The sequence below is a fragment of the Stigmatopora argus genome, chromosome 21, assembly GCF_051989625.1.
Source record: "Stigmatopora argus isolate UIUO_Sarg chromosome 21, RoL_Sarg_1.0, whole genome shotgun sequence".
In the NCBI taxonomy this organism is placed as follows: Eukaryota; Metazoa; Chordata; class Actinopteri; order Syngnathiformes; family Syngnathidae; genus Stigmatopora; species Stigmatopora argus.
Window position 1 is genome coordinate 3,242,637 of NC_135407.1, and position 23,664 is coordinate 3,266,300.

The following is a 23,664-nucleotide window of genomic DNA, read 5'->3' on the forward strand; positions in this document are numbered from 1 at the left end:
GCTATTTTTTTTCCCAAATAGCGTTTAGTTTTTCTTTTTTCATCTACACTAAATCCTTTTTAGCTTTTCAAAATGTACATTGTGGCCCAAATTTTCTTGACTTTTCCATGTATCGCATTTTTCTTATGAAAGTAAAATCATAAACGCGACTCGGGATGAATTAATCATAAGGGATTGGACAAAAAAAGCTTATAAAGGTTGAAGTGGCGTCCCCTAGTGGACATGTTTCAAACGTACACAATCATTTTTTTATGTAAGTGTACTTTAATTGTCATTTTAGCCCCATGAAAATATCCACATGACGAAATATTAATCAAAACATTTAATGTTTAGTTGTTGTGCAAAAACACAAATTACAGTTTGTGTTTTGAAAAGCAAGGCAAAAAAAGTGACAGAATTCCCTCACAGCTTGATATCAAGAGTTACGACATCCCCTGGTGGTAAGATGTACCAGGGAGTCGCAACTACCACAATAAAAAGGTAACCCCCCCAGACAGGTGTTCAAATGAACACCCCAAAATACAGGAAATCAGGCCCAAGGGTAGACAGAGTAACAGAAATCCCTCGCAGCTTTTCAATAGCTTGATATGAAGTAAGAAGTCCTTTAACCTGAAATATGAATTCCTTTTCTAAAGTGCTTTCTGGGGGACGTGGCACTCACCTTTCCACACGTTTTAGGTCACGCAATTGTGGACGACATCTTGTTCGGTACGCTTTGGGGCAGTATATTGGCCACAGATGGTGCTCACCTGGGAAGCGGGCTCGGTCGCTTCGGGGTGGAGACCTGTCGTGAGGCAATTCAATCCAAAATAATTTGGTTTCATCAGAGCTCCGCATGGGCTTATTTTAGGAACTCCAAGGAAAAGATTTTACTTACACGCTGGCGCATATTTGGCTGCAAGCAAAAGACACGAAAAAGTTAGTCGCCAGCGACTGAAAAAGTAAACGTCCCTCACCTTTTCTGCATTTGTAGGCGATGGCGGCGGCGACGATCACGACGGCCACGAGGACCGCCAACAGTACGGCAATGGCCAGCACCATCTTCCTCCTTTCTTCGTTTTCACAAAGCGACGGACATCACGTGTGTTTCGAACGAGGACGGACGGACGGACGGAGGCGTGCGGCTCACCTTCGATGCGCTCGTTGCTGAGGAGGACCCTGTCGTCCAGCGGGACGACGATGTCCTCCGGGACGCCGGCCAGCTGGAAGACGCACTCGTATCGGGCGCTGGGGTCCGCCACTTTGAGGTGGGCGGCGACCTGGAATGTCCCGTCGTGGTTGGGCAGGGTCTCTTCCCTCACCACGCCCTTGGAGAGTTTCCGGCCGTCCTTCGTCCAGAACAAGAGGGCGTCCCTGGGGTAGAAACCCGTGGCGTGGCAGGTCACCGGCGACCCCGACGTCTTCTGCAGCAGGGACAGGCGCGGAAGCTCTGCCGTGCGGGCGAGGGGGAGGGGGAGGGCCGAAGAAGAGGGGAGGAAAAAGTTGGGGTCGGAAAGAACGTCGATTGGCTAAGATTCTACTACCTGTTCTCACGAGGAAGTCCTTCCCGTTGCTCACATGCGCCTTCAAGTAGTGTGGACAAATTTCCTCGTAGTAAAACTTATCATGTTGAAGATAATATTCTTCCCATTGGTGTTTGGTGACGAGCGCATGCGGCTTGAGCGCGAGCCATCTCCCTTCCTTCAAGTCTAACGATAGAAAGTCTTCTCCGTTGTAAGCGTAGTGTTGCCAACCGTCAACCCTGCCGGTCTCGTCGTCCCATTCGCAGCCAGACATTCGCTGAAATGTGTGAACGCCTGAGAGAATGGCACGGAAATAAGGCGACGTCTTCTCATAAAAGGGGAGCGGCGCCTGAATGGCCGCAAAAACGCTCCAAAGCAGGATGGCAACTCACCTCCGCTTCGGTTGAAGCGCTCATTAGCAATTTCAAAGTCGACTTTGACGGCCTGCTGATTGTCAATACACATCTCTGTTTTCTTCCTCCAGTAGTGTGGATCCTGGGCTGTGATCTTGTTCACCCAATCCTGTTTGGGACTAAATTTCCTGCTCTCGCTATCGTAGCGAGCGATCGGCACGCCGTCAACGTAAATGATGCTGAAGTATTCTGGGAAGTTTGGAATTTGAGACGACGCTGTGTGGATATGCTGCAGCGTGTGGACCACTAAAGAAAAAGCAAAAACATTTCTTGATCTAAATGCCCAAATCTTGTCCTCATCCCATTTTAAAAACTGGGCACTTTTGACCGAGTTGACGCTCATTTTTCCGCCTTTCATGTGAAAAACGGACATCATTTGACAAGCAGATATTTGGGAAATGCAAAATACCAACTTTTCCCACCAGAATAGAGTCAATATGAGGACGTGGCTGCCATTGACGGCACCAGACGTCCGATTCCTTGAAACTGCTAGAAAATCCCACAGACACCCAAGTGATTTCTTTTGACGACTTCTATCTTTTGAAAAGGTCTTTGAATACAAACCCCGTCCCCCGCCAAAAGACAACATTGGAGCTCTGCTGTGATACCCCGTCTGTCCGGAAATCTTGAGGGAGCATTTTAAAGTGCGTCACAGTATTTGAAGACGACAAAATATCGGAGAAAATGGACTTACCGGTCTGGACGCTTTGAATGTGGACAGCCACAAAAAATAAAACTGCCATCTCCAGCATCTTGAACCATGTTTTTTACTCAATTTTGAAACCGACGTCGAGTCTCAAATGAGAAACAAGTTTGACACGCTTCCGTGACTTGAGTTCAATAAAGTCGCATTGCTTTAATTTTTGCTAGAACGCCTCACCTCGTTACGCGAGGACGAGTGGGTGGGGCGCCCCTGGAGAAACCTGAAAGATTTCTTTCTTTTCTGAACGCCTTATCCTCGCTGGGGGTGCTGGAGCCTATCCCAGCTCAAAAAATGGAATTATTGGCACTTATTAGTTGAATTACATTATTAATCATCATTGTATTTTTTCCCTATTTTGAAAAATAATCATTCATGCTGACTTTGGGGGAAAGGCAGACTACACCTTCGACTGGTCGCCAGTCAGCCGTCGAGCACACAGAGAGACCGACGCCCATTCGCACTCACCATCAGGCGGCTCAATATTATATAGTACGTAATATTAAATTAGGCGTTCTGGGACTCACGGAATGCCAATGAATGAGTGAATGTGCTTTGCTCCTCGCCAGCAAGCAGTCAAGGTTCCGGAAACCAGTCCTACTTTTTGCATCGGTGAATCGTAATATAACATAAACAAATTTAAATGAACTTGGATTACGATGCAGACACTGAAAAATAAGTTTCATCTAACCTTACACTAAACTTAATTCTAATTTTGTTTTACATTTTTATACCATTCTTCCAGCGGGGTTGGCTCTGTTTGCCCCGCCTCCAACCTGACTTTTAGTATCGATGGGCTGTTTGCTCTTGTATTGCCTTCAAAATATTCCGAAAATGATGCACATAAATGTCCTCACAATAGGATAACGCACGACCACTTGCCAACGAGAAGTAGTCTTGAATTAGCGATCGCTCCGCCAACGGAAGCTAACAGGCTAAGGGGGGAAAAACACTGAAAAAAATGTAAAGCTCTGCCCAGTGCTCGTAGATATCTGTTATATATGAAAGAGATGCGGCAAAAAAGACTACAATGATAATCAGCCTCTCATGTCTTGGCCACCTGGCTTTCTCGTATCTCGAAATTTTTCTCATATCTAGAGATAATGATTTGCTCGAAATTTTACTCGTATCTCGAAATGCTCGTATGTCGAGGTAAGACTGTAAAGGGTGAAGTGGCGCCACCTGGTGGACATATTTTCAAACATACACAATCTTTTTTTTTTTAGGTAAGTGCGCTTTAATTGTCATTTTAGCCTTATGAAAATATCCACATGTCGAAATATTAATCAAAACATTTAATGTTTACGTTCACGTTTATTTTCTCAATTTTGAAGCTGACGTCAAGTCTCAAATGAGAAACAAGTTTGACAAGCTTCCGTGGCTTGAGTTCAATAAAGTCGCATTGTTTTCACTTCGCCAGAATGCCTCGCCTTGTTACGTGAGGACGAGTTGGCGTGGCGCCCTTAGAGTAACCTGAAAGATTTCTTTCTTTTCTGAACGCTTTATCCTCGTCAGTGGACATGTTTTCAAACGTACACTCATTTTTTTAGGTAAGTGTGCTTTAATCGTCATTTTAGCCCCATGAAAATATCCACATCAAATAATTAATCAAAACATCTCATGTTTAGTTGTGCAAAAACACAAATTACAGGCAGGTGTTTTGAAAAGCAAGGCAAAAAGAGTAACAGAATTCCCTCACAGCTTGATATCAAGTGTTACGAATCCCCCTGGTGGTAAGATGTACCAGGGAGTCGCGACTACCACAAAAAAGGTTACCCCCCCCCCAGACAGGTGTTCAAATGAACACCCCAAAATACAGGAAATCAGGCCCAAGGGTAGACAGAGTAACAGAAATCCCTCGAAGCTTTTCAATAGCTTGATATGAAGTAAGAAGTCCTTTAACATAGAATAGAAATTCCTTTTCTGAAGTGCTTTCTGGGGGACGCCCCGTTCACCTTTCCACGCGTTTCAGGTCACGCAATGGGGGACGACATTTCGTTTGAGTACGCTTTGGGGCAGTATATTGGCCTCGGGAGTGCTCTCCTGGGAACCGAGCTCGGTTGCTTCGGCGTGGCGGCCTGTCGTGAGGGAATTCAATCCAAAATAATTTGGTTTCATCAGAGTTCCGCCTGGGCTTATTTTAGGAACTCTAAGGAAAAGCTTTTACTTACCAGCTGGCGCATATTTGGCTGCAAGCAAAAGACACGAAAAAGTTAGTCGCCAGCGACTGAAAAAGTAAACGTCCCTCACCTTTTCTGCATTTGTAGGCGATGGCGGCGGCGACGATCACGATGGCCGCAACGAGGACCGCCAATGGTACGGCAAAGGCCAGCACCATCTTCCTCCTTTCTTCCGCTTCACAAAGCAACGGACGTCACGTGTGTTTCGGACGAGGACGGACGGACGGATGGACGGAGGGAGGCGTGCGGCTCACCTTCGATGCGCTCGTTGCTCAAGAGGACGCGGTCGTCCAGCGGGACGACGATGTCTTCCGGGACGCCGGCCAGCTGGAAGACGCACTCATATCGGGCGCTGGGGTCCGCCGCTTTGAGGTGGGCGGCGACCTGGAAGGTCCCGTCGTGGTTGGGCAGGGTCTCTTCCCTCACCACGCCCTTGGAGATTTTCCGGCCGTCCTTCGTCCAGAACAAGAGGGCGTCCCTGGGGTAGAAACCCGTGGCGTGGCAGGTCACCGGCGACCACGACTTCTTCTGCAGCAAGGACAGGCGCGGAAGCACTGCCGTGCGAGCGAGGGGGAGGGGGAGGGCCGAAGAAGAGGGGAGGAAAAAGTTGGGGTCGGAAAGAACGTCGATTGGCTAAGATTGGACTACCTGTTCTCATGAGGAAGTCCTTCCCGTTGCTCACATGCGCCTTCAAGTAGTCTGGACAAGTTTCCATGTAGTAATACTTTTCATTTTGAAGATCAAATTGTTCCCATTTTTGTTTGGTGACGAGCGCTTGCGGCTTGAGCGCGAGCCATCTCCATTTCTTCGAGTCTAACGATATGAAGTCTTCTCCGTCGTAACCGTGGTGTTGCCAACCGTCAACCTCGCCGGTCTCGTCGTCCCATCCGCAGCCAGACATTATCTGGATCGTGTGAACGCCTGAGAGAAAGGCACAGAAATAAGGCGACGTCTGCTCAAAAAAGGCGAGCGGCGCCTGAATGGTTGCAAAAATGCTCCAAAGCGGGACAGCAACTCACCTCCGCTTTGGTTGAAGCGCTCATTAGCAATTTCAATGTCGTATTTGGCGGCCTGCTGATTGTCAATACAGATCCCCGTGGAGCTCCTCCAGTAGTGTGGATCCTGGGCTGTGATCTTGTTCACCCAATCCTGTTTGGGACTTGATTTCCCGCTCTTGCCGTCGCAGTGAGCGATCGGCACGCCGTCAACGAAAGCGATGCTCATGTATTCTGGGAGGTTTGGAATTTGAGATGACACTATGTGGATATACTCCAGCGTGTGGAACACTGAAAGAAAAAGCAAAAACATTTCTTGATCGAAATGCCCAAATCTTGTCGTCATCCCATTTTCAAGACTGGGCACTTTTGATCGAGTTGACCCTCATTTTTCCGCCTTTCATTTGCAAAACGGACATCATTGCACAAGCCAATATTTGGGAAATGCAAAATACCAACTTTTTTCGACCATAATACAGAATAGAGTCAATGTGAGGACGTGGCTGCCATTGACGGCGCCAGACGTCCGATTCCTTGAAACTGCTAGAAAATCCCACAGACACCCAAGTGATTTCTTTTGACGACTTCTATCTTTTGAAAAGGTCTTTGAATACAAACCCCGTCCCCCGCCAAAAGACAACATTGGAGCTCTGCTGTGATACCCCGTCTGTCCGGAAATCTTGAGGGAGCATTTTAAAGTGCGTCACAGTATTTGAAGACAACAAAATATCGGAGAAAATGGACTTACCGGGCTGGACGCTTTCAATGTGGACAGCCACAACAAATAAAGCTGCCATCTCCAGCATCTTGAACCATGTTTTTTTCTCAATTTTGAAGCCGACGTCGAGTCTCAAATGAGAGACAAGTTTGACACGCTTCCGTGACTTGAGTTCAATAAAGTCGAATTGCTTTCAGTTTCGCAAGAATGCCTCGCCTTGTTACAGAGGACAAGTGGGTGGGGCGCCCCTAGAGTAACCTGAAAGATTTCTTTCTTTTCTGAACGGCTTATCCTCGCCGGGGGTGCTGGAGCCTATCCCAGCTCAAAAAATGGAACTTATTAGTTGTATTACATTATTAATCATCATTGTATTTTTTTCCCTATTTTGAAAAATAATCATTCATACTGACTTTGGGCGAAAGGCAGACTACCTTCGACTGGTCGCCAGTCAGCCGTCGAGCACACAGCGAGACCAACCACCATCAGGCGGCTCAATATTATATAGTACGTAATATAATATTATATTAGGCGTTTATCTGCTGGCCCCCATGTGTATTGCAGGTCAACAGCTCCATTTCGAGAGTGCACTTTGCGCCGCTAGAGGGCAGCAGCGAGCAGTTAATGCCTGTTCGCTACTGACGTCAAATGTCTTCTCTTGCAGTGAGCTTAATGCTTTTTAAAAATCAACTTTTTTCCAAATGTAACCGTTTTTTAAGTACACGAAACCAAAAACTGTACTCAATATGTGTGAAATCTGCCAATATGAACCTTAATGTCTGTTTATGAGGCACGACGCTAAGGCAGTAAATGCCACAACAAAACGTCATTCGCTGGTCGCTCTCGCGAGGCCAAACGGGAGTATTCTGATTGGCTAAGGGACTCTGAGAAGGGGTGGTTTGCGGGTCACGTGGATGCAGTTGCCGTTCGACATCTGGGACACAAACAGCAGTGCTCGGAGCTAGAACGTCTCAAATGACGCTTTTTTGTGACGGAAATTAGCAACAAAGATCTTGCCTTTGATGCTTTGTAAAGCATTTGAACGAAAACGGGATGACACGGTGGCAGGACGACTAATAACCCCGCGGCGAGCCAGCTAGCCCAGCTTTGATTTGTCGCCGTTAGCTGCACGGGGTGAGTTTTATGTAATAACTTTCTCCACTTTGTTTTTTTTTTGGGTCATCTTCCACCACAATGAACGTGCCATGATCTCGCCAAGGTATCGTGGAGCGAGGAGACGTCATGACGTTACGTTCGTCAACAGCTGAGTTGTTTTTTTCCCCCAAAAGAGGACAAAATTCCAGTGGGCGTCCATTATGAAGGAGAGTCGAGCTGGCGAGTGACAGGTGTGAGAGGAGCCCCGCCCCGTCCCGTCCCGTCCCGCCCCGCCCTCTCCCGTTGGGAGGGCTCAAGATGTCGCTCTCGGGGGCTCACCTGCTCGTCAAACTCGTTAAGCACGCCGCTGGCAGGGCGCACGTGCAGCTCAGCCGCTGGCTTCACAGGAACGCCGGCGACGAGTGCGACAAGATGGACTTGCTGGCATCCGACGGGGATCCCGAGGCGGCGGCGGCGGCGGTGGGCGAGGACCCCCGGCCCCTCTGCCCGCCCGCCCCCTTCTGCCTGAAGAGCGCCCTCCTGGCGTGCGTCCTCACCGGCCTGTGCTTCTCCTCGGTGGCGCTGGTCCGGCAGCACCTCAAAGACCTCCTGCTGTGGGCGGAGAGTCTGGACAGCCTGGCGGGGGCGCTGCTCTTCGTGGTGGGCTTCATCGGCGTGTCCTTCCCCTGCGGCTGGGGCTACATCGTGCTCAACGTGGCGGCCGGCTACCTGTACGGCTTCGTGCTGGGCCTGGGCCTGGTGGCGGTGGGCGTGCTGATCGGGACCTTCTTGGCGCACCTGGCGTGCAAGCGCCTCTTGACCGACTGGGTGTTGCGCAAAGTGGGCGGCAGCGAGCGGCTCAGCGCCGTCATCCGGGTGGTGGAGGGCGGCAGCGGACTCAAAGTCGTGGCCTTGGCCAGACTCACCCCCATTCCCTTTGGGCTACAAAATGCAGTTTTCTCCGTGAGTACAAAAACAAATCCAAACGCATTTTTACATCCAAACGTGCGGCCGATCAATCGATCATTTGAAGTCTGGATGAAAAAAAAAGATTTTTTTTTTCTTCTTCACTCTCGTTTTGACATTGAAAGAAACAAATACAAAAACTAGTTTAAAAATCTTCAATATTGTTCGGAAGAAATGGGAATAGTTTAATTGAATAATTTTTCCACCCCTAAATGCAAAATAATAACTACGCAAAGACAAGTGGGTGCTGGATTTCATTTTTTGGACCAAAAACAGATATAATATTTTTTTAAAATCATCTGCAATTCATAAAATGGATTTAAGATGATTTCACTGTTACATTTTTGATTAATTCACCTCATCTTAGTTACTTATTTTTAGTCGTATTATTTTTAAAATACTCTTATTTTTTCATTCATTTAACTTTAATCCCTTGACACCAAAATATATATACAAAAAATTAATTCCGTTTTTTTGCATTCAGGTAAATACTAAATGAAATTGATAACATCAAAAACACTTCATAAATCATTTAATAAAAAAATTAAGAGAATTTTATTTCTGTTTCAATAAGCGACAAGGGGACGAGGGAGATATGTGGCGCGAAAGGAAGTCAACCGAGGGCACAAAACGTCCAGAAGAGGACGAGCGCCAGAGGAAAGGCATTCGAATGCCATAACGACTCACCCGGGCGCACAAGGAAGACTTGTTTGTCCGCTCTGCTGACTCACTTTCCGGGGACACGTCACCCGGACAACATTTCTTTTTTCTTTTCCCAACCAGCAGATATGTTCTTTTTATTTTTTTAATTTTTTTATCACCGCTAGCTAGCAAGTTGTCCCTCCGGGTGCAAAGGTTGGCCCGAGATCACGCCCTCCCCCAAAATGAAGTCAACGTGCAATCGATCGCTGCCTGAGAAATGAGGAGGAAAAAAAAAGTCCAAATCCGTCATTGCTGTAGCGATACTCCGTACCTCCACTCAGGAAAATTGCTCTCAAATGAAATTCCTGTTCTCAATTGGCCCCAAAATAGACAGAAAGGGACCTTAAATCAACAGGAATTGATTTAAACTGTACAGGAATTGATCTAAAATGTACAGGGATTGATCTATGTACAGGTATTGATCTAAAATGTACAGGGATTGATCTAAAATGTAGAGGGATTGATCTAAAATGTACAGGGATTGATCTAAAATATACAGGGATTGATCTAAAAAGTACAGGGATTGATCTAAAATGTACAATAAGTTATCCTGGAATGCGTCTAAATGTACAGTAATTAGCCCAAAATCAACATGTACACTAAAATGAACAACAACTCATTCATTCCCCCCTCCCATTAAAAATGGATTGGACGCCAAGTGCTATCTATTAATGGCAGCCAATATTTTTTGGGGGAATTTTTTTATTATTTTTATTTTTTTTGCCAACACCAAACGTTTAACTTTCCTTTTGAAGGATTTTGATTGTTGAACAACATCATATTGCAACATTTGCCATAAAGTATTATCATGTCCATTCTAGTATTGTCGTGTCAAAAATCGAAACTACAAATCAAAAGAATTGAAAACTGGTCGATCCAGGCACCCGACAATGCCAAACATTTTAAATCCATACGTCACTTTAAAACCAGTTTTGGCCTCCGTCTCGGACGCGTCAACGTTGTTTTCCGAAGAATAGTTTGGGGGTTTTTGCCGCCAGAGAAACCGCGCCCTGACACGTCTCCCCCGCGGGCCAAGGTTATGCGCACAGAATTACATCATCGCTTGATTATCTGAAGTTCAGCGCTGACGTAAGCTGCTGGACTTTCCTCCACGTCTTCTCTATCAGAGGGCCCGTGCTAGCTTTGGTTCTGCTAGCATTTTGTTTACTCTTTGGCGAGCTAGCATCCTTCTTTTCCCCCCCTTCTTTACATGCCCCCTTCTCTTTCCAGATCACAGATGTGTCCTTGCCAAACTACCTGGTAGCGTCCTCGGTGGGCCTGCTGCCCACCCAGCTGCTCAATTCCTACCTGGGAAGCACGCTACGCACCATGGAGGACGTCATCGCCGAGCAGAGCGTTAGCGGATACTTCGTTTTTGGGCTGCAGGTGGGTTTTTTTCTTCTTCTTAGTTCACCCGTGTCAAAGTGGCGGCCCGGGGGCTAAATCTGGCCCGCCGCATCATTTTGTGTGGCCCGGAAAAGTCAATCATGAGTGCCGACTTTCTGTTTCAAGATCAAATTAAAATGAAGAGTATAGATGTATATTAAATTTCCTGATTTTCCCCCTTTTAAATCAATAATGGTAATTTTTTAATCATTTTTTTCTGTGTTTTTAGTTCAAAAATCATTTTGTAAAATCTAAAAATATATAAAAAAGCTCAAATAAACATTGTTTTTCAGGCCTTTTAATCCAGTTCTTTTAATCCATTTATATAAAAAAATAATCTAAATATTATATCTAAAATGGTCCGGCCCACGTGAAATCAAGTTGACGTTAAAGCGGCCCGCGAACCCACCCGAGTCTGACACCCCTGTTTTAGTTGAAGTCTCCTCGAGAAACATGAATATGCTGGAAAAGCGGATTTCATGGAAAAGGGAAAAAACGTAGGGTGGAAAAGGGAAAAACGTGGGTATGAAAAGGGGAAAAAACAGAAGGCATGCCCGCAGCAATGGGGGAGCACTGTCTGGATTTAGGAATTGTCGACTTTTCAAAAAAGTAGTCTGAATTGTGCAAACCATTTGGGTGGAAAAGGGAAAATTGAAAAATTCGACGAGAAAGGGAAAAACAGCACCCAAAATGGTCCGTGGCGCTTCACAGCCAGAGACAAAGGGACTCAACGTCACGTTTGATTATCCATCCAGATCGTGATCAGCATCGGCCTGATGTTCTACGTGGTGCACCGCGCCCAAGTGGAGCTCAATGCCGCCATCTCGGCCTGCCAGATGGAGTTCCGATCTTCCTCGCACGTCAACGGCTCGTGCGCGGCGTCCTCCGCCAACCACGCCGGATTCTCCTACTGCGGCAAACGGACGGCTGCCCTCGTCAACGCGGTGTGAAAGCGTGGGACTCAACTCGGTACGATTTTTTTCTTCTCTTTTTTTAAAACAATTGAGGGACCTTAAGAGATGTCAACGAACGAACACTTTGAATGTCAGCTGGTTTAGTTTTTTAGCGTTAAAACGAACGGCCACCTATGCACCTTTGTTCCGACGACCTAGCTCGTATCGACAACAACAACAAAAATCGTAAGAATTGGTTTAAAGGGCATCGTTCAGTTTTTGGAACTTTGTAGACAAAATGCTTTTTGGTTAAGTGTCTTACGTTGGGGACGGTCGCTTGAGACGGAAAACTCAGGAATGTCGCCAGTGCGCAAAAGAGACACTTTTCCCGATAATTCTATTTATGATTTTAAAAAAAGTCATACAGTTTCCTTTCCGTAAGTGTGCACTTCATTCCCAAAACTAAGTTGATAAAACCCACAGCATATTTTGTTGTTTTTGTTTACGTGCCATCATTTTGCTCGTTTAGTTGTTTTTTAAAAATAGGGACGACGAAAGAACGCTGTAAAACGTTCGTAAAATTGAGAAAGGAAATTGTCATTACGAGAATGACGTCATAGGAAAAAGTGTGAAAATTACAACGTTGTGGTAAATTCAAGTGAAAGGAAATGCAGACTTTGGAGATTTTGTTTTATTTGTTGGCTTTTTTTTTGTTTACGTTGAAAAATGTGAAAAAATGACGAGCCTTGAGTTTGAATTTGATGTGAAAAATGTATACTAGAAAAGCGGTAAAAGCTACGCTAACAGCAAACATAAAATTTCAAGGACTTCAAATGTACATAATGAAAAGTAGTAAAATAGAGCGACTCAAATCTCAAAATGAACATTAATTCTATAACGTTTCTTCGTTTTTTTTTTGTCTTTTTTCCCCCTTTTATTAATTGTTTGGGGATAAAAAGGACATGAGTTTACTTCTTCAGCAACAAAAATGACAATCAACACAAACTCAAAACAAACTGGAATGTGCAAATAAGCTTCTTCCGTCTTTGGATGGAATTATTTTTCATTTTGCCGTATTTTTAATGTGTTGTGAAAAAACACACAAGGGCTCCTCCATGTGACTTCCATGTTTTTTTTTGTTTTTTTAATTAGTTTTTTTCTTGTGATTGCCGGCTGGTTGAAGGGGGCCCTTCCTGTCTTAACTTTAGCAATAATATTTGCATAAAATACTGCACAAAAAAATAATAATAATTTTCTATCATAAATTTTGGGGGAGCTAGTTCACATTCCCTGCTTTTTGCCTTTTTTGTGTCCCGCTGCCTCATGAATATTAATGAGCGCTGTGATGATGTCACCACATCGTGTGATTGGCGCACAAACACAAATGTATTAACATTTTACTGACAAGTGATGAGTAGTATTTCATTTTTTGTTAGTATTAACTGACGCAAAAAATTACATTTGGGGGGGCGGGGTTAAAATGACGTGGTAGTTATGCAACAAGTGAAACAAAGGGACGCTTCCTCAGTCTGTATTAAGTGCATTACTGTACACACATGCTGTATTTTCGTATACACAGACAATTTGACAGTGAGTCAATAGAAAGACAGTATAATCGCATCTAGAAATGCGGATATTCATGCACTGCGTAATGCTTTGTTCAGTGTTATTTATGAGAGAGAGATTAAAATGGCTTTTATTACAATTTGTTTAACTTTTCTTCGTGAAAAAAAAATCTTAAGAAAAATGCATACTAATGCTTTACTATCTACTTTTGGCGGGTGAAAATAATGCTCTGCTATGCATGACCTTTTTAAAGGAACAAATGCCTTTCTACAACTGGAAAAAAAATTACCTTACTCTACATGGTCATTTTTTTAAACACATTTTTTGGGGGGGCAAGAACATGCCTTAATATAAATAGTATTTTCTGTCCTTTTTATGGTAAAAAAAAACGCCTTTATGTCAATAGTATATTTTTTGGTAAAAAAAAAGGGCTTACGATACATGGTTATTGTTTTAAGAAATCTCATTTTTTAGGAACAAATTCATGGTCATTTTTTGAGGTTGATGCCTTATATTTTTTGGGGGGGGTTCCTTACTCTAGTTTTATTTTATTTTGCTTACTCTACAGGATCACATTTTAACATAAATATTTAGTGAGAAAAAAATACCTTACTACGCATGTTCATTTTGTTTTAAAGCACTTTTAATATTGTAATAGCTTTATAAAAGAACATGAACAAGAGTCGTAGTTCTACGAACGAATGTAGTGAAACAACTAAAACACGACACCCTCTAGTGGTTTTATGCAGATACTACATCTGAATTGGCTTCAGAAGGAGAAGTTAAGACGGGTTGTCGTTTGCGTGGGTGGCGGCGAAGCTGCAGTAGATCCCCCAGTGGTCGCTGGTGAAGCGACCGCAGTCCAGCTTCTCCAAGCCCACCAGAGCCATGTGGTCGGGGGCCAGGCGGGGCGCTCGGGGGGCGGCGGCGGGCCGCAGGTAAACGCGGTCGAAGCGGCAGCGGCTAGTGTACGGGGCGCGCTTGTTGCAGTTAGCGCGGGTGTCCCACGTGTAGCGGCAATGCTCGCGGCGACCCAGCTGCTCCCACACGTCGCAGACGGCGGGCGGGAGGCCCACGGAAGTCACCTCGTGGTCGCGTAGGTTGGTGTCGCCGCCAAACACCACGCTGACGTCGTCGGGCGCCTCCCGCATGCGTCGCGTCACCTCGCGGAACTGCGCCATGCGCTCGCCCGAGTGGGCCTTGCAGCTCTCCAGGTGCGATGTCATCAGGCGCAACTTGGCGCCCCGCAGCGTCACCTTGACAAAAACAAAAGAGGATTTTTTCCCCCGTAAACTTGGCTTTTGGCTGCGGTTTGGCGCTCACGTCAGCGATGAGCAGGTTCCGCATCATCTGCGTGTTCGGGTAGGCTACGATCTCGCTAGCCACTAGCTTCACGCGAGACTTCTTTAGCATCATGCCTGTGAAGTAGCCGTCTTCGCCACCTGCTTGGACATCATGCAGAATGTTTTGTTGTTAAAAATTCTGAAAACATTTTTTTTACATTATATGTAGTCTTATTAAACAGTCTTTTTTATGTCATACATGTAATTGAGTGTATATGTATACACAATACAAATATGTCCCAGTCTAAGATACTGCAAAAAGTTGAAAAAAAATAATCTTGAATCTTATTGATGACTTGACCTTGAATAATCAAGTAACTGACGGCACGTTTCTTCAAATACTGCACGTAGGCTGGAATGAGCTCCTGCAGGAACACCACATCAGGAGTGTACCTACACAGGAAAGCCCAAAAAATAAAAACATTTGTAAAATATGCTACAATTTAAGCAAAAAAAAAGAAAGAAAGACAAATTGCTAAACTGTCTTACAGCACCAGGTAGGAGCACAAGCCTCTGGCTCGCTCGGCTAGATTCTCCACGTCCAGGCCGTCCACGTTCCACGAGAGCAGCGTTAGGCCCGAGCCATTGTCTTCGTCCTCGGGGGGCTTTTGCGACGGGGTGGGACTCTCGGCGGTTAAGTCCACGCTGCAATTCAATGGCAAGAAAAAGAAAAAAAATGATATTAATATCATTGAACGACTAGCACTGTCAACTTATTTTATTTATAAAAAATATTTTAAGGCATTTCTAGGTCAATTCTGGTTAATTTAGGGGCAATTTGAAGTGTTTTTTTTTTGTTTTTTGGTTGGAAAAAATGACCACAAATAGAGAAACATTTTATACAGTACTATTCTTTTTTTAACGATTCATTTATTTAGTGCAAAACTCCAAATTGAATATTTTTGATAATTTTAACAATACTGCACAGTTACACTATAATGTATATAGTTTAGATGTGTATTTTGTTGTTTATTATGGTGCTTACGTTGTGACTTCAGGAGTCTTTTCTTTTTCGCCCTCTTTTTGTTTCTTGGTCAAGGGCTCTTGGTTTAAGGACCATTCTTCTTCAAATACTTTCTCCATGTCAGCATCGAAGAAGGAATTTAAAGCTCTCTGTGGGAGAAAATGAGATAGTAGAGTCCGATTTGATGTCAAATCTAAATATTTTATACTCTTACCTCCATGTTCCAGTCATTCTCGGCCATGTAGCACTGTGCCACGCCATTATCGGTGCCCGTTACCCCGGCAAACTCCTCGCAGAGACGAGTTCGACTTACTTCCACATCCTCAGCGTCGGACGTCGAAGCCATGCTAGCAAAAGTTTAAAAATAGGTTGTTCTTTTAAAAACAAAACAATAACATTTTCACTACTGGGGGAGCAGTTTATGTTAGCATAGTCTTCCGGGTGCTGCCTTCAGGTTCTCAGGAAATTATTAACTTTTTAACCACTAGTGATAGTTGTGTTCACGTGATGCTGTTGCAGTAAAAAAAAAAGTAGACAACTTTATTTTGATTTTATGCATAGGGAAAACATTTTTGAATCTATTAATTAATCCATCATATCAAGAAGAGGATGCGTGACAATGCAAAGGTAAATTCTGTTCGTGAATTAAAAACAATAGTATAGGTTTCAAAAAACGATCACAAACACTTGGTTGGAATATATATAATGATGTTTCGAATTGTGTACATAACGCTATTACGCGGGCGTCAAAACTACGGAAAAATTGGCAAATCTCAAATTGACACTTGATGATAGACAATAAACTACCATTCGAAAAATACCTTTCGATGTGGTGTTTGCCTGCAATTTTCGACTAGCAAATTTTTACCATAATTACAATACCAATTGAAGGCAGCATTACGTATCGAAACACATCCGGGTGTTCCAAGGAAGAATTAGATTAAAAAAGAGAATATTTGGAGACTCAGATAGGTAAAATAGAATAATAAAACATTAATAATTTTAATGTTTGATATTTTACAGCAGCAGTCACATTTGGAATTATGACAGTCTCCGTATTTCTCCCACCCCCCGGAAATGACAACTGCAGAAAACAACTTCCTGTTCCGGTTGACATTGCTGGCATTTTCTCCTCGTTGTTGTTATGTCTTCACAGTCTTTAAATGCGATAAAACAAATGATGCGAATTATGAAAGACACGCCGGGCTTTGACAGAGTCATGGGCAAGGTATGGTGAGCATTGAAAGAACATTTGAGCACGCGTTCGCTTGTTAGTTCCAAAATGATACTCTCCCGCTTTTACCTTTCCAAGGTGGAGGTCGTGTCTGCAGCACCGGGGAAGGTGGTGTGCGAGATGAAGGTGGAAAAGGAGCACACCAATGGCTACGGGACACTTCACGGCGGTCTCACAGCTACCCTGGTGGACGTTATCTCCACCATGGCCCTCATGAACACCGAGAGGGGAGCGCCGGGAGTCAGTGTTGACATGAATATAACGTACAGTTTTTGTTTTTATTTGATTTTGAAATACCTTTTGTCAACTCATTCACTTCCTTTGGCAGCGATAGAAACCAAATCTGTTTTAACTGGGAAGGCTGGTAGTGAATAATTCTGTTTCAGTGTCGAAGAAATTGGTAGGCGTCCAATCTATTTTGGCTGGGAGGGCGTGCAGTGACCCTAGTCAAAATCAAATCAAAATTGTAGTATGGTTAAAGGAGTAACTTTTCCCACCCACAGAAAATGTACTTTCTGGTTTTAATTTCTGCAGCTACATGAACGCAGCCAAGATGGGCGAGGATGTTTTGATCACGGCGCAAGTGCTGAAACAGGGACGCACGCTAGCGTTTTCCACGGTGGACTTGACCAGCAAAGCCTCAGGAAAGATGATTGCACAGGGACGACACACCAAACACCTCGGCAACAGCTAAACACCCCAAGGTTATGTTGAGGTTATGTATGATCCAATCTTTACCATTCATTGCCTTATATTCACTTTTTCAACACTACTGATGATGAAAGATGTCCAATCAAGTTTTTTTTCAGTCCTCTGCTGTGGATTGAAAAGGCTTTGTCAATTGTAGGCATCCAATCCATTTCAAGTGGGAGGGCTGAGCCACAAATGAACATTTAATTTATTGCCCACCGGCCCACTTCAAAAAGATTGACACGTCTATTGCTGTCAAAGGTTGCTTATGAGTTTAAAAGTTGGAATTGTTAGGCTGTGCAGTTTAAAATTTGGTGCAAACGTTTAATGTGATCTACAAAAAAAAAAAGAGAAGTGACAGGACATATTGAACCTAATCATGACAGCAAATTTATTAAAATATTACTTCATGTAGTTTTGTTTACTTTTGCAACACTACATTTTAATTTCTTCATTCATGAAATTAAGCCAATAATTTGAATTGTAATGTTTTTCAACTCTGACAGCCTATTTCAATTTTAAAATAAATTCTAACAAATTTGTATCTTTTTCTCGATCTTGTTTTTTTTATAACTCCAACATTTGCATAATTCACGTAATAAAACAAATTGGAGACATGTTGCGTTGAGAATTTGTATTGATATATGCTCAGCAGTATTGATCAGCAGAAAAATGAGCAAATAAAAACCCAAAAACAAAATGAAATCCTCATTCCTTCAATTGGACACTTTTTGAGCCATGAACATGAAAGAAAAAAAAAAACTGACAAGCAATTTCATCCAATCAAAATGTTAGTTTGCTTTTGTTAGGTGCATTGTTATTCTCATTAACCAGCCCACATCCCAAATTAAAACATCAGTAGTGATTCAAGCACAACACAAACAAAAATAAAGTTAACTCTGGAGTCCAGCAAAGAAGCGCTAACGACACATGATTGAAGGTCGTATGGTTCGTGGTGTTATTACAATTTTTTCACACCCGAAAGAAAGTTTCCCCCAAAACCAACAAATAAACAACAACACCCCTTCTTCTGTGACAAGGATTAAACAACATGTCCATGTTTTATCTCTCTCTCTCTTCCAAAATAACAGAAGAGTTCCTGCCTGCCGCCGTGCAGCCGCAGCAACCGATCGCTCCAAATCAATGTTCGTGCAGGTGGACGCAAAACAAAAAAGGATGACTGAGCGGGAAGGGGGTTGGGAGAGAAGAGGGAGGAGGAAGAAGAGGAGAAGAATGACAACATCAAAATGGCTTCTGATAGGGAAGGGGGGGATGGATGTAGGAAGGGGCGGGGCTAGGAGAGTTGAGGATGCCGCCCCTCCTTTGGGAAGAAGCCTAGTCGGGCATGTAAGGTCTGAGGTGGTCCTCGACGTCGCCCACGCCCCAGCAGGTCAGCTGGTCCTGGGGGAGGTGCAAGCACAGGCTGCAAAGCTTCAGCACCGTCGCCTTGCTTTTCAGAGTCTACCAACACATGCAAAGAGAAGCAAAGCAAATATATTAACATAGAAACAATGGGGAAAAGTCATTGTTTTTGCCAGGGAAGGAATAAATGCCAACCAAGATTAGGGAAGTTCACTTTAGTTACAATCTGGCCAAGAAACAGTGACCTAAAGAAGAAGACTCAAGAGTCCTATGGTGGAAAAAGGAAATGACAATGGAGGGGGAGGGGGTTTTCGAACCTGTAGGTGGTGTCGATCCATGAAGAGGAATACAGACTGCGCGGGGTTGTTCATGATCGTTCCGGCTTTGTCCTTGCGAGTGAGCGCGTGCAAACACTGCTTCTCGTAGTCGCCGTGCTGGAACTCAAACTTGGCCTGAAACAACAAAGAACCTGAGTCAACTTTAACATTTGACTATGTTAAACCTTCATAGGGTCAGCAAATGTTTTCAGATGATAAAAGTTATTTTGACACTCGCGCCTAAATTGTGGGTAGTCATTGTTGGCACAACATGCTAGTGCTCCACTTCTGACCTGAATTGGCCGGAACGGCTCTTCGTCGGCCCCCTTCCACCTGGAGAAGAGCAGGCACACGATCTTCTCGATGTCATTTCGCGGCCAAAGGATGAAGTCCATCTCCTGCGTGCAGCCTATCACGTCCTGCCACGGAAACGACAAGGCATTGACGAACCAATTTCAATCGTTCGGCGCTCTCAAACTACTTGTGGCGTGGGTACCCTTCGCATGGACTGGTATCGGGGTGCGTGGAGCTGCACCACGTCCTTGTGGAGCAGCTCTATGGAACTCTCCAGGGAGTACCGAGAGTCCCGTACGCCTCGCAGGATGTCCTCTTCGTAGTTGTTGGTCATCACCGGCACCACTTCGGCAACCTCAAAGAGCGCCGATTTCTTTTTCTGTCAAAAGAAGTGTTGGATAAATGAATCATCTGCCAAGAATAACCGACACTTGGGCGACGGCAGGTCACCAACCTTGTCCTTGAAAACGAAGGCGACGTAAATCTTGAAATCGAACTGATCGGCCAACGATTCCCGTTTCTTCCGCAGCTGAGCGCGGAGACGATTTCTGGTTTGGTTTCGTCGCGTGGTCGGATCGCCCATGGTCGACTTTCCTTTGATGACTCGCTCGCTACTAATTTTTTTTTTCCCCGGATGCGCTTATAGACGATGGGGCGCTAACCGAGTCTGTCAACTGGCCACTCTAAAGCTACAAACTGAAACAGGTCTTCTAACCAAACAAGATATCAAGTCATTTTGACATACTCTTTGCAAGGCGGCGGGCAGGTGGATTTAAGAGTAAAACTACATCTCTTGGTTAAATTGTTCAAAAATCCATCGTTTTAAGACGCCGGTCCTGCCCGTCACCCGATTTTTACGCGGATTTTTAAAATAAAAACAAGAGCAAAATGTGGCTAACTGTTGTTAGTAGTATTACTTCCTACTGTAGAGACCCATAACGGCGCTAGGTGAAATGGAGGAGTAGCAGGCTAAAATTCGGGGGTGGTTTCACAATCCCTCATCCATGGTTGAGTTTGTTGGACCGGGAATACGGACGAGCATGGCGGGGAGACGTTGGCACACATGGAAGAAGACGACGAAGGCTGTTTGACATTTTCCTCGACGCTTTTTTTTTGGCTCGCGGCCTACTTGCTCCTGCTGGTAGTAGTGGTGCTCATGGTGGACCTTTAGCACTCGAGCTAGTGGGCTAAGCGATGACTAAACAGCGATCGAAGCTACATTTTATCTCCTTGAAAGCTGGGGTGACTTATTTTCTGTTTTTAAAAGTATTAATCGTTCCGGTTACGACTCGATCATCTTTCCTTACATGTCTTCGCCCATGTTGCGCGATGCTAAAATGCTAACAGACAGCTAGCGCGTGAGTTGGACATTTTGTTTCCTAAGTCAGGTTAGGTACGTGTCAACAACTCGGCAAGGCGTATTCGTTTGAGTCGGTAAACTAACGCAAACCCTCGCTCCGTCTCGCGTCTTTTTAAAGCTGGTAAGTTTAGCGGTTGGGAATCTTTTCCTCCGTCCGTCGGTCGGTGTTTCCGTTCGTCTTCGCCCTAACTGCTGCCGCATGCCATGTCAAGATAAATCGACGGTCCAGCTAGAGTCCCCCGTTCTTTCAGTCGACGTGCGGCGCAGTCTGTCTCCCGGCGGCGGGCCCATTATTTCGCGTCCGGCGGTTTTGTTCGGTTTACACACACGGTACTTGCTTATGGGTCGTTTTCCGGGGGGGTCGGATGATGACAGCGTCGAAAAACAACAAGCTGCAAGAAGCCCTCCGATGGAAAGCTTCTTCAAAATGGCAGCCCGAAAGACACGTGACGTGTGTTTGCTGCGTCACGTAAGCGACGTAATGTGACGTAGAATGGGAGGCGCGGTTTCTAGAAGAGACTGGGTCACGTGATTGAAGACGGCTGCATTTAATCAAGTGGCGCGAAGCCTCCAGAAGACGAGCCGTTTTTCTTTTGTCGAAGTCTTTGCTTGATAAAAGTAAGTCGTCGACAAAATATTGGTTGTTTTCCCATTTATATCACGTTTGCACTTCGCACACTGTAGTTTGTGGTGAATAAGTTGGTTTAACTCTGTGTAGCATTTGTTTGGCTATTGTGTTAGCTGTAACTGCCGACATTTTCCGTTTTTTTTTCAGCTGCGTTCTAAACTGCTTTTATGTTTTTAACACCAGACTCGTGGAATTCACAATGAGTTTCGGTCCCAGAGTGAGACAAAACCAAGCCAGGTCTAATGAAAACTCCAAAGTGAGCGTTAAGGTGAGTCAAAAAATAACACGTTTACTAGCCTGCACTTATCCCACTTCACGTACGTTGACGCCGTAGTGGCATTATTAAATGATGCGTTAAAGAGTGTCGAATGGCACTTATAAAAAATTAAAGAGATTCCGTGCTTAGTCAATTGCACAGCAGCAGCGTTGGGACATTTATTTAGTTAAATTTGCACTTTATCCTCAGCAATTTTCAGTTACAGGAAATTTACCGTAATACTGGTGCTACAAATACATTTTTTTATACTATAATGCCAGACGTCCAGTCATCCTTTTGCTGTGAATTGAATTTGGTTTGCCTTTGGTAAACATCAAATCATTTGAACTGGGAGCCCTATCAGAAAATGAACATTTGTTTGACTTCCATTGACAAGGATAGACGTTCAATTTAAACTTAACGTTTCTTCTTCAGAGTTTCTCGGAAACAAAAAGCAACATGAGTTCATCCAGACCAGCGCTGAAGGTCCTACAGCCTTCGGCGGTCAATAGAGATTTGGGAAAGCCTTCTCAGGTGAGAATTTCTCAGCAAATCATTATTATTATTTTTGCAACTCCAGCTAAATTTTGGGTGCTTTCCACAAATCAGGCAGGAAAGGGTGCCATCCCAAAGCGTAAACAATGGCTTGCTGAAGAAAACCGAGGGTTGAAAAAAGTAAAGATGGAAGTGAAGTCGACACAGACTGAAGAAATTAACAGTTTGGAAGATGCTGCCAATGAAGCGTATGAGCTTATGGTCAAAGGTAAGGTGACTTTCTTCTTTTTTTTTTTTTTTTTGCAATTTCTTTCAAAATTTAACTTGAATCTTCTTGTAGAAACTCCTCCTCCGGCATATTGGAAAGCAATTGCAGAAGAGCGTCGCAAGGCTTTGTTCAACGTTCTTCAGGAGAATGAGAAGGTCAGTTAATAATTTAAACTTTTTTTCATGGTAGTCAATGGTACAAAATTTACAATTGGTGTTTTGGTAAAATGTATTTTTTTTTTTAAATACACTAATTTACGTTAAAACTATAATGGTTTGGTTCAACTGAACTCATTTGCTACCAGTGAAACATGATCACTCAATGCCAGCCTTCCAAATTGAAATGGATTTAATGTCAATCATGACGTATTTGGTTTTGTGTACTTGCAAAGGTTTGCGTTTTTTATTCAAATCAAGGTTGTCTCATGAACTACATTTTTGACATGGTCTAAACATTCACCCGTCTTTTTTTTCCTTTTCAAACAAATTTCCGTGAAAAAAATTCAATACAAAAAGCTCGGGGGGGGAAACAAACAAACTTGCGTCCACTTCTACTTCGTAATAATCTCGTCTTAATAAACAAAAATAGTTGTACAAAGACCTCGAAGCGAAAGAAGAGCGGATTTCTCGTCTGAAGAGTGAAAATGAAGAACTGCGTGAGCTGGCTGACCACGTGGAATACATGGCTGACATGATTGAGGTACGAACCATGCGCTCTCACTACCAACCCCTGTACTATAAGGTCCACATTTGTTTGGCACCTTAAAGAACTCGCAATTTTTCTCCAGAGACTGACTGGAAAGGGACCTGAAAACCTGGAGGAACTGAAGGCCCTCGCACTCGACGATGAAGATGAAAGTCAAAATGACAGTGATGAGAAAGTTGAAAGTGAAGTAGAGCAGAAATTTGAGAAGGAAAATGACAGTAAGAATTAACTCCCAAGATTTTGATTGTTCCCCTGTTAATACCTCTAGACTAGAATGTCTTGTTTTACCTTTGTTTCCCCATGAAATTGAATTCTTTTTCTAATAAAAGTTTCAAAACATTGCTTCTACATGTGAAGGTGCTTTATCTTTACTTTTGGGTATACATTTCTTTGGAAGGATTGGCTGGTAGAATACTTTAATGGAGTGTTATTTCAATTTTTCTCGTGTGTCAGTCGTTGTATTTTGAATGTTTTCTCAGCTTTCTTCACCGTACCCACGAGGTGGAGACGTTGTCACAACCAGAATGAGCTGCAAATTTGTTTTTGAGTTTGCTTGGCATAACTTTTCTGTCAGGTGAACTAGCATACTAGCACAGCACTTGAAAGCTAAGGAAAATTGTTCGTTCGTTCTGGTT

General features: G+C 44.0%; 7 protein-coding genes across 9 annotated transcripts; 3 read left to right on the top strand and 4 right to left on the bottom strand.

Moving 5' to 3' along the window:
- Positions 1-873: 873 nt before the first annotated feature.
- On the bottom strand, positions 874-2,746 carry LOC144067484 (H-2 class I histocompatibility antigen, K-Q alpha chain-like). The gene is made up of 5 exons (XM_077591293.1): positions 2,610-2,746; positions 1,895-2,161; positions 1,524-1,796; positions 1,130-1,429; positions 874-1,052 (listed from the first exon to the last, which is right to left on the bottom strand). Exons 1-5 carry the CDS (start codon positions 2,665-2,667, stop codon positions 874-876), a joined length of 1,077 nt encoding a protein of 358 aa, XP_077447419.1. The 5' UTR covers positions 2,668-2,746.
- Positions 2,747-4,865: 2,119 nt separating this feature from the next.
- LOC144067520 (class I histocompatibility antigen, F10 alpha chain-like) lies at positions 4,866-6,978 on the bottom strand. The gene is made up of 4 exons (XM_077591341.1): positions 6,539-6,978; positions 5,815-6,081; positions 5,444-5,716; positions 4,866-5,349 (listed from the first exon to the last, which is right to left on the bottom strand). Exons 1-4 carry the CDS (start codon positions 6,594-6,596, stop codon positions 4,973-4,975), a joined length of 975 nt encoding a protein of 324 aa, XP_077447467.1. The 5' UTR covers positions 6,597-6,978; the 3' UTR covers positions 4,866-4,972.
- A 431-nt stretch (positions 6,979-7,409) lies between these two features.
- On the top strand, positions 7,410-13,252 carry tmem64 (transmembrane protein 64). Of its 3 annotated transcripts, none has more exons than XM_077591007.1 (4): positions 7,410-7,724; positions 7,795-8,563; positions 10,499-10,654; positions 11,410-13,252. In XM_077591007.1, exons 2-4 carry the CDS (start codon positions 7,919-7,921, stop codon positions 11,602-11,604), a joined length of 996 nt encoding a protein of 331 aa, XP_077447133.1. In that variant the 5' UTR covers positions 7,410-7,724; positions 7,795-7,918; the 3' UTR covers positions 11,605-13,252. The 3 variants fall into 3 exon arrangements, with proteins under 3 accessions (XP_077447133.1, XP_077447132.1, XP_077447134.1); XM_077591006.1 differs by having other exon boundaries at positions 7,410-7,639; positions 7,725-8,563; XM_077591008.1 differs by having other exon boundaries at positions 7,410-7,639.
- Positions 13,253-13,738: 486 nt separating this feature from the next.
- tdp2b (tyrosyl-DNA phosphodiesterase 2b) lies at positions 13,739-16,467 on the bottom strand. Its single transcript, XM_077590279.1, has 7 exons — positions 16,242-16,467; positions 15,635-15,767; positions 15,442-15,569; positions 14,946-15,101; positions 14,758-14,849; positions 14,437-14,555; positions 13,739-14,369 (listed from the first exon to the last, which is right to left on the bottom strand). The coding sequence occupies exons 2-7, from the start codon at positions 15,764-15,766 to the stop codon at positions 13,896-13,898; spliced, it is 1,101 nt and encodes a 366-aa protein (XP_077446405.1). The 5' UTR covers position 15,767; positions 16,242-16,467; the 3' UTR covers positions 13,739-13,895.
- Positions 16,468-16,485: 18 nt separating this feature from the next.
- acot13 (acyl-CoA thioesterase 13) lies at positions 16,486-17,886 on the top strand. Its single transcript, XM_077590283.1, has 3 exons — positions 16,486-16,648; positions 16,733-16,917; positions 17,189-17,886. Exons 1-3 carry the CDS (start codon positions 16,565-16,567, stop codon positions 17,346-17,348), a joined length of 429 nt encoding a protein of 142 aa, XP_077446409.1. The 5' UTR covers positions 16,486-16,564; the 3' UTR covers positions 17,349-17,886.
- A 77-nt stretch (positions 17,887-17,963) lies between these two features.
- Positions 17,964-21,140, bottom strand: c21h6orf62 (chromosome 21 C6orf62 homolog). The gene is made up of 5 exons (XM_077590281.1): positions 19,772-21,140; positions 19,520-19,696; positions 19,317-19,442; positions 19,024-19,158; positions 17,964-18,805 (listed from the first exon to the last, which is right to left on the bottom strand). Exons 1-5 carry the CDS (start codon positions 19,898-19,900, stop codon positions 18,680-18,682), a joined length of 693 nt encoding a protein of 230 aa, XP_077446407.1. The 5' UTR covers positions 19,901-21,140; the 3' UTR covers positions 17,964-18,679.
- On the top strand, positions 21,016-23,377 carry gmnn (geminin DNA replication inhibitor). Its single transcript, XM_077590282.1, has 7 exons — positions 21,016-21,295; positions 21,489-21,573; positions 21,997-22,095; positions 22,171-22,324; positions 22,397-22,479; positions 22,913-23,023; positions 23,112-23,377. The coding sequence occupies exons 2-7, from the start codon at positions 21,505-21,507 to the stop codon at positions 23,256-23,258; spliced, it is 663 nt and encodes a 220-aa protein (XP_077446408.1). The 5' UTR covers positions 21,016-21,295; positions 21,489-21,504; the 3' UTR covers positions 23,259-23,377.
- Positions 23,378-23,664: the final 287 nt, after the last annotated feature.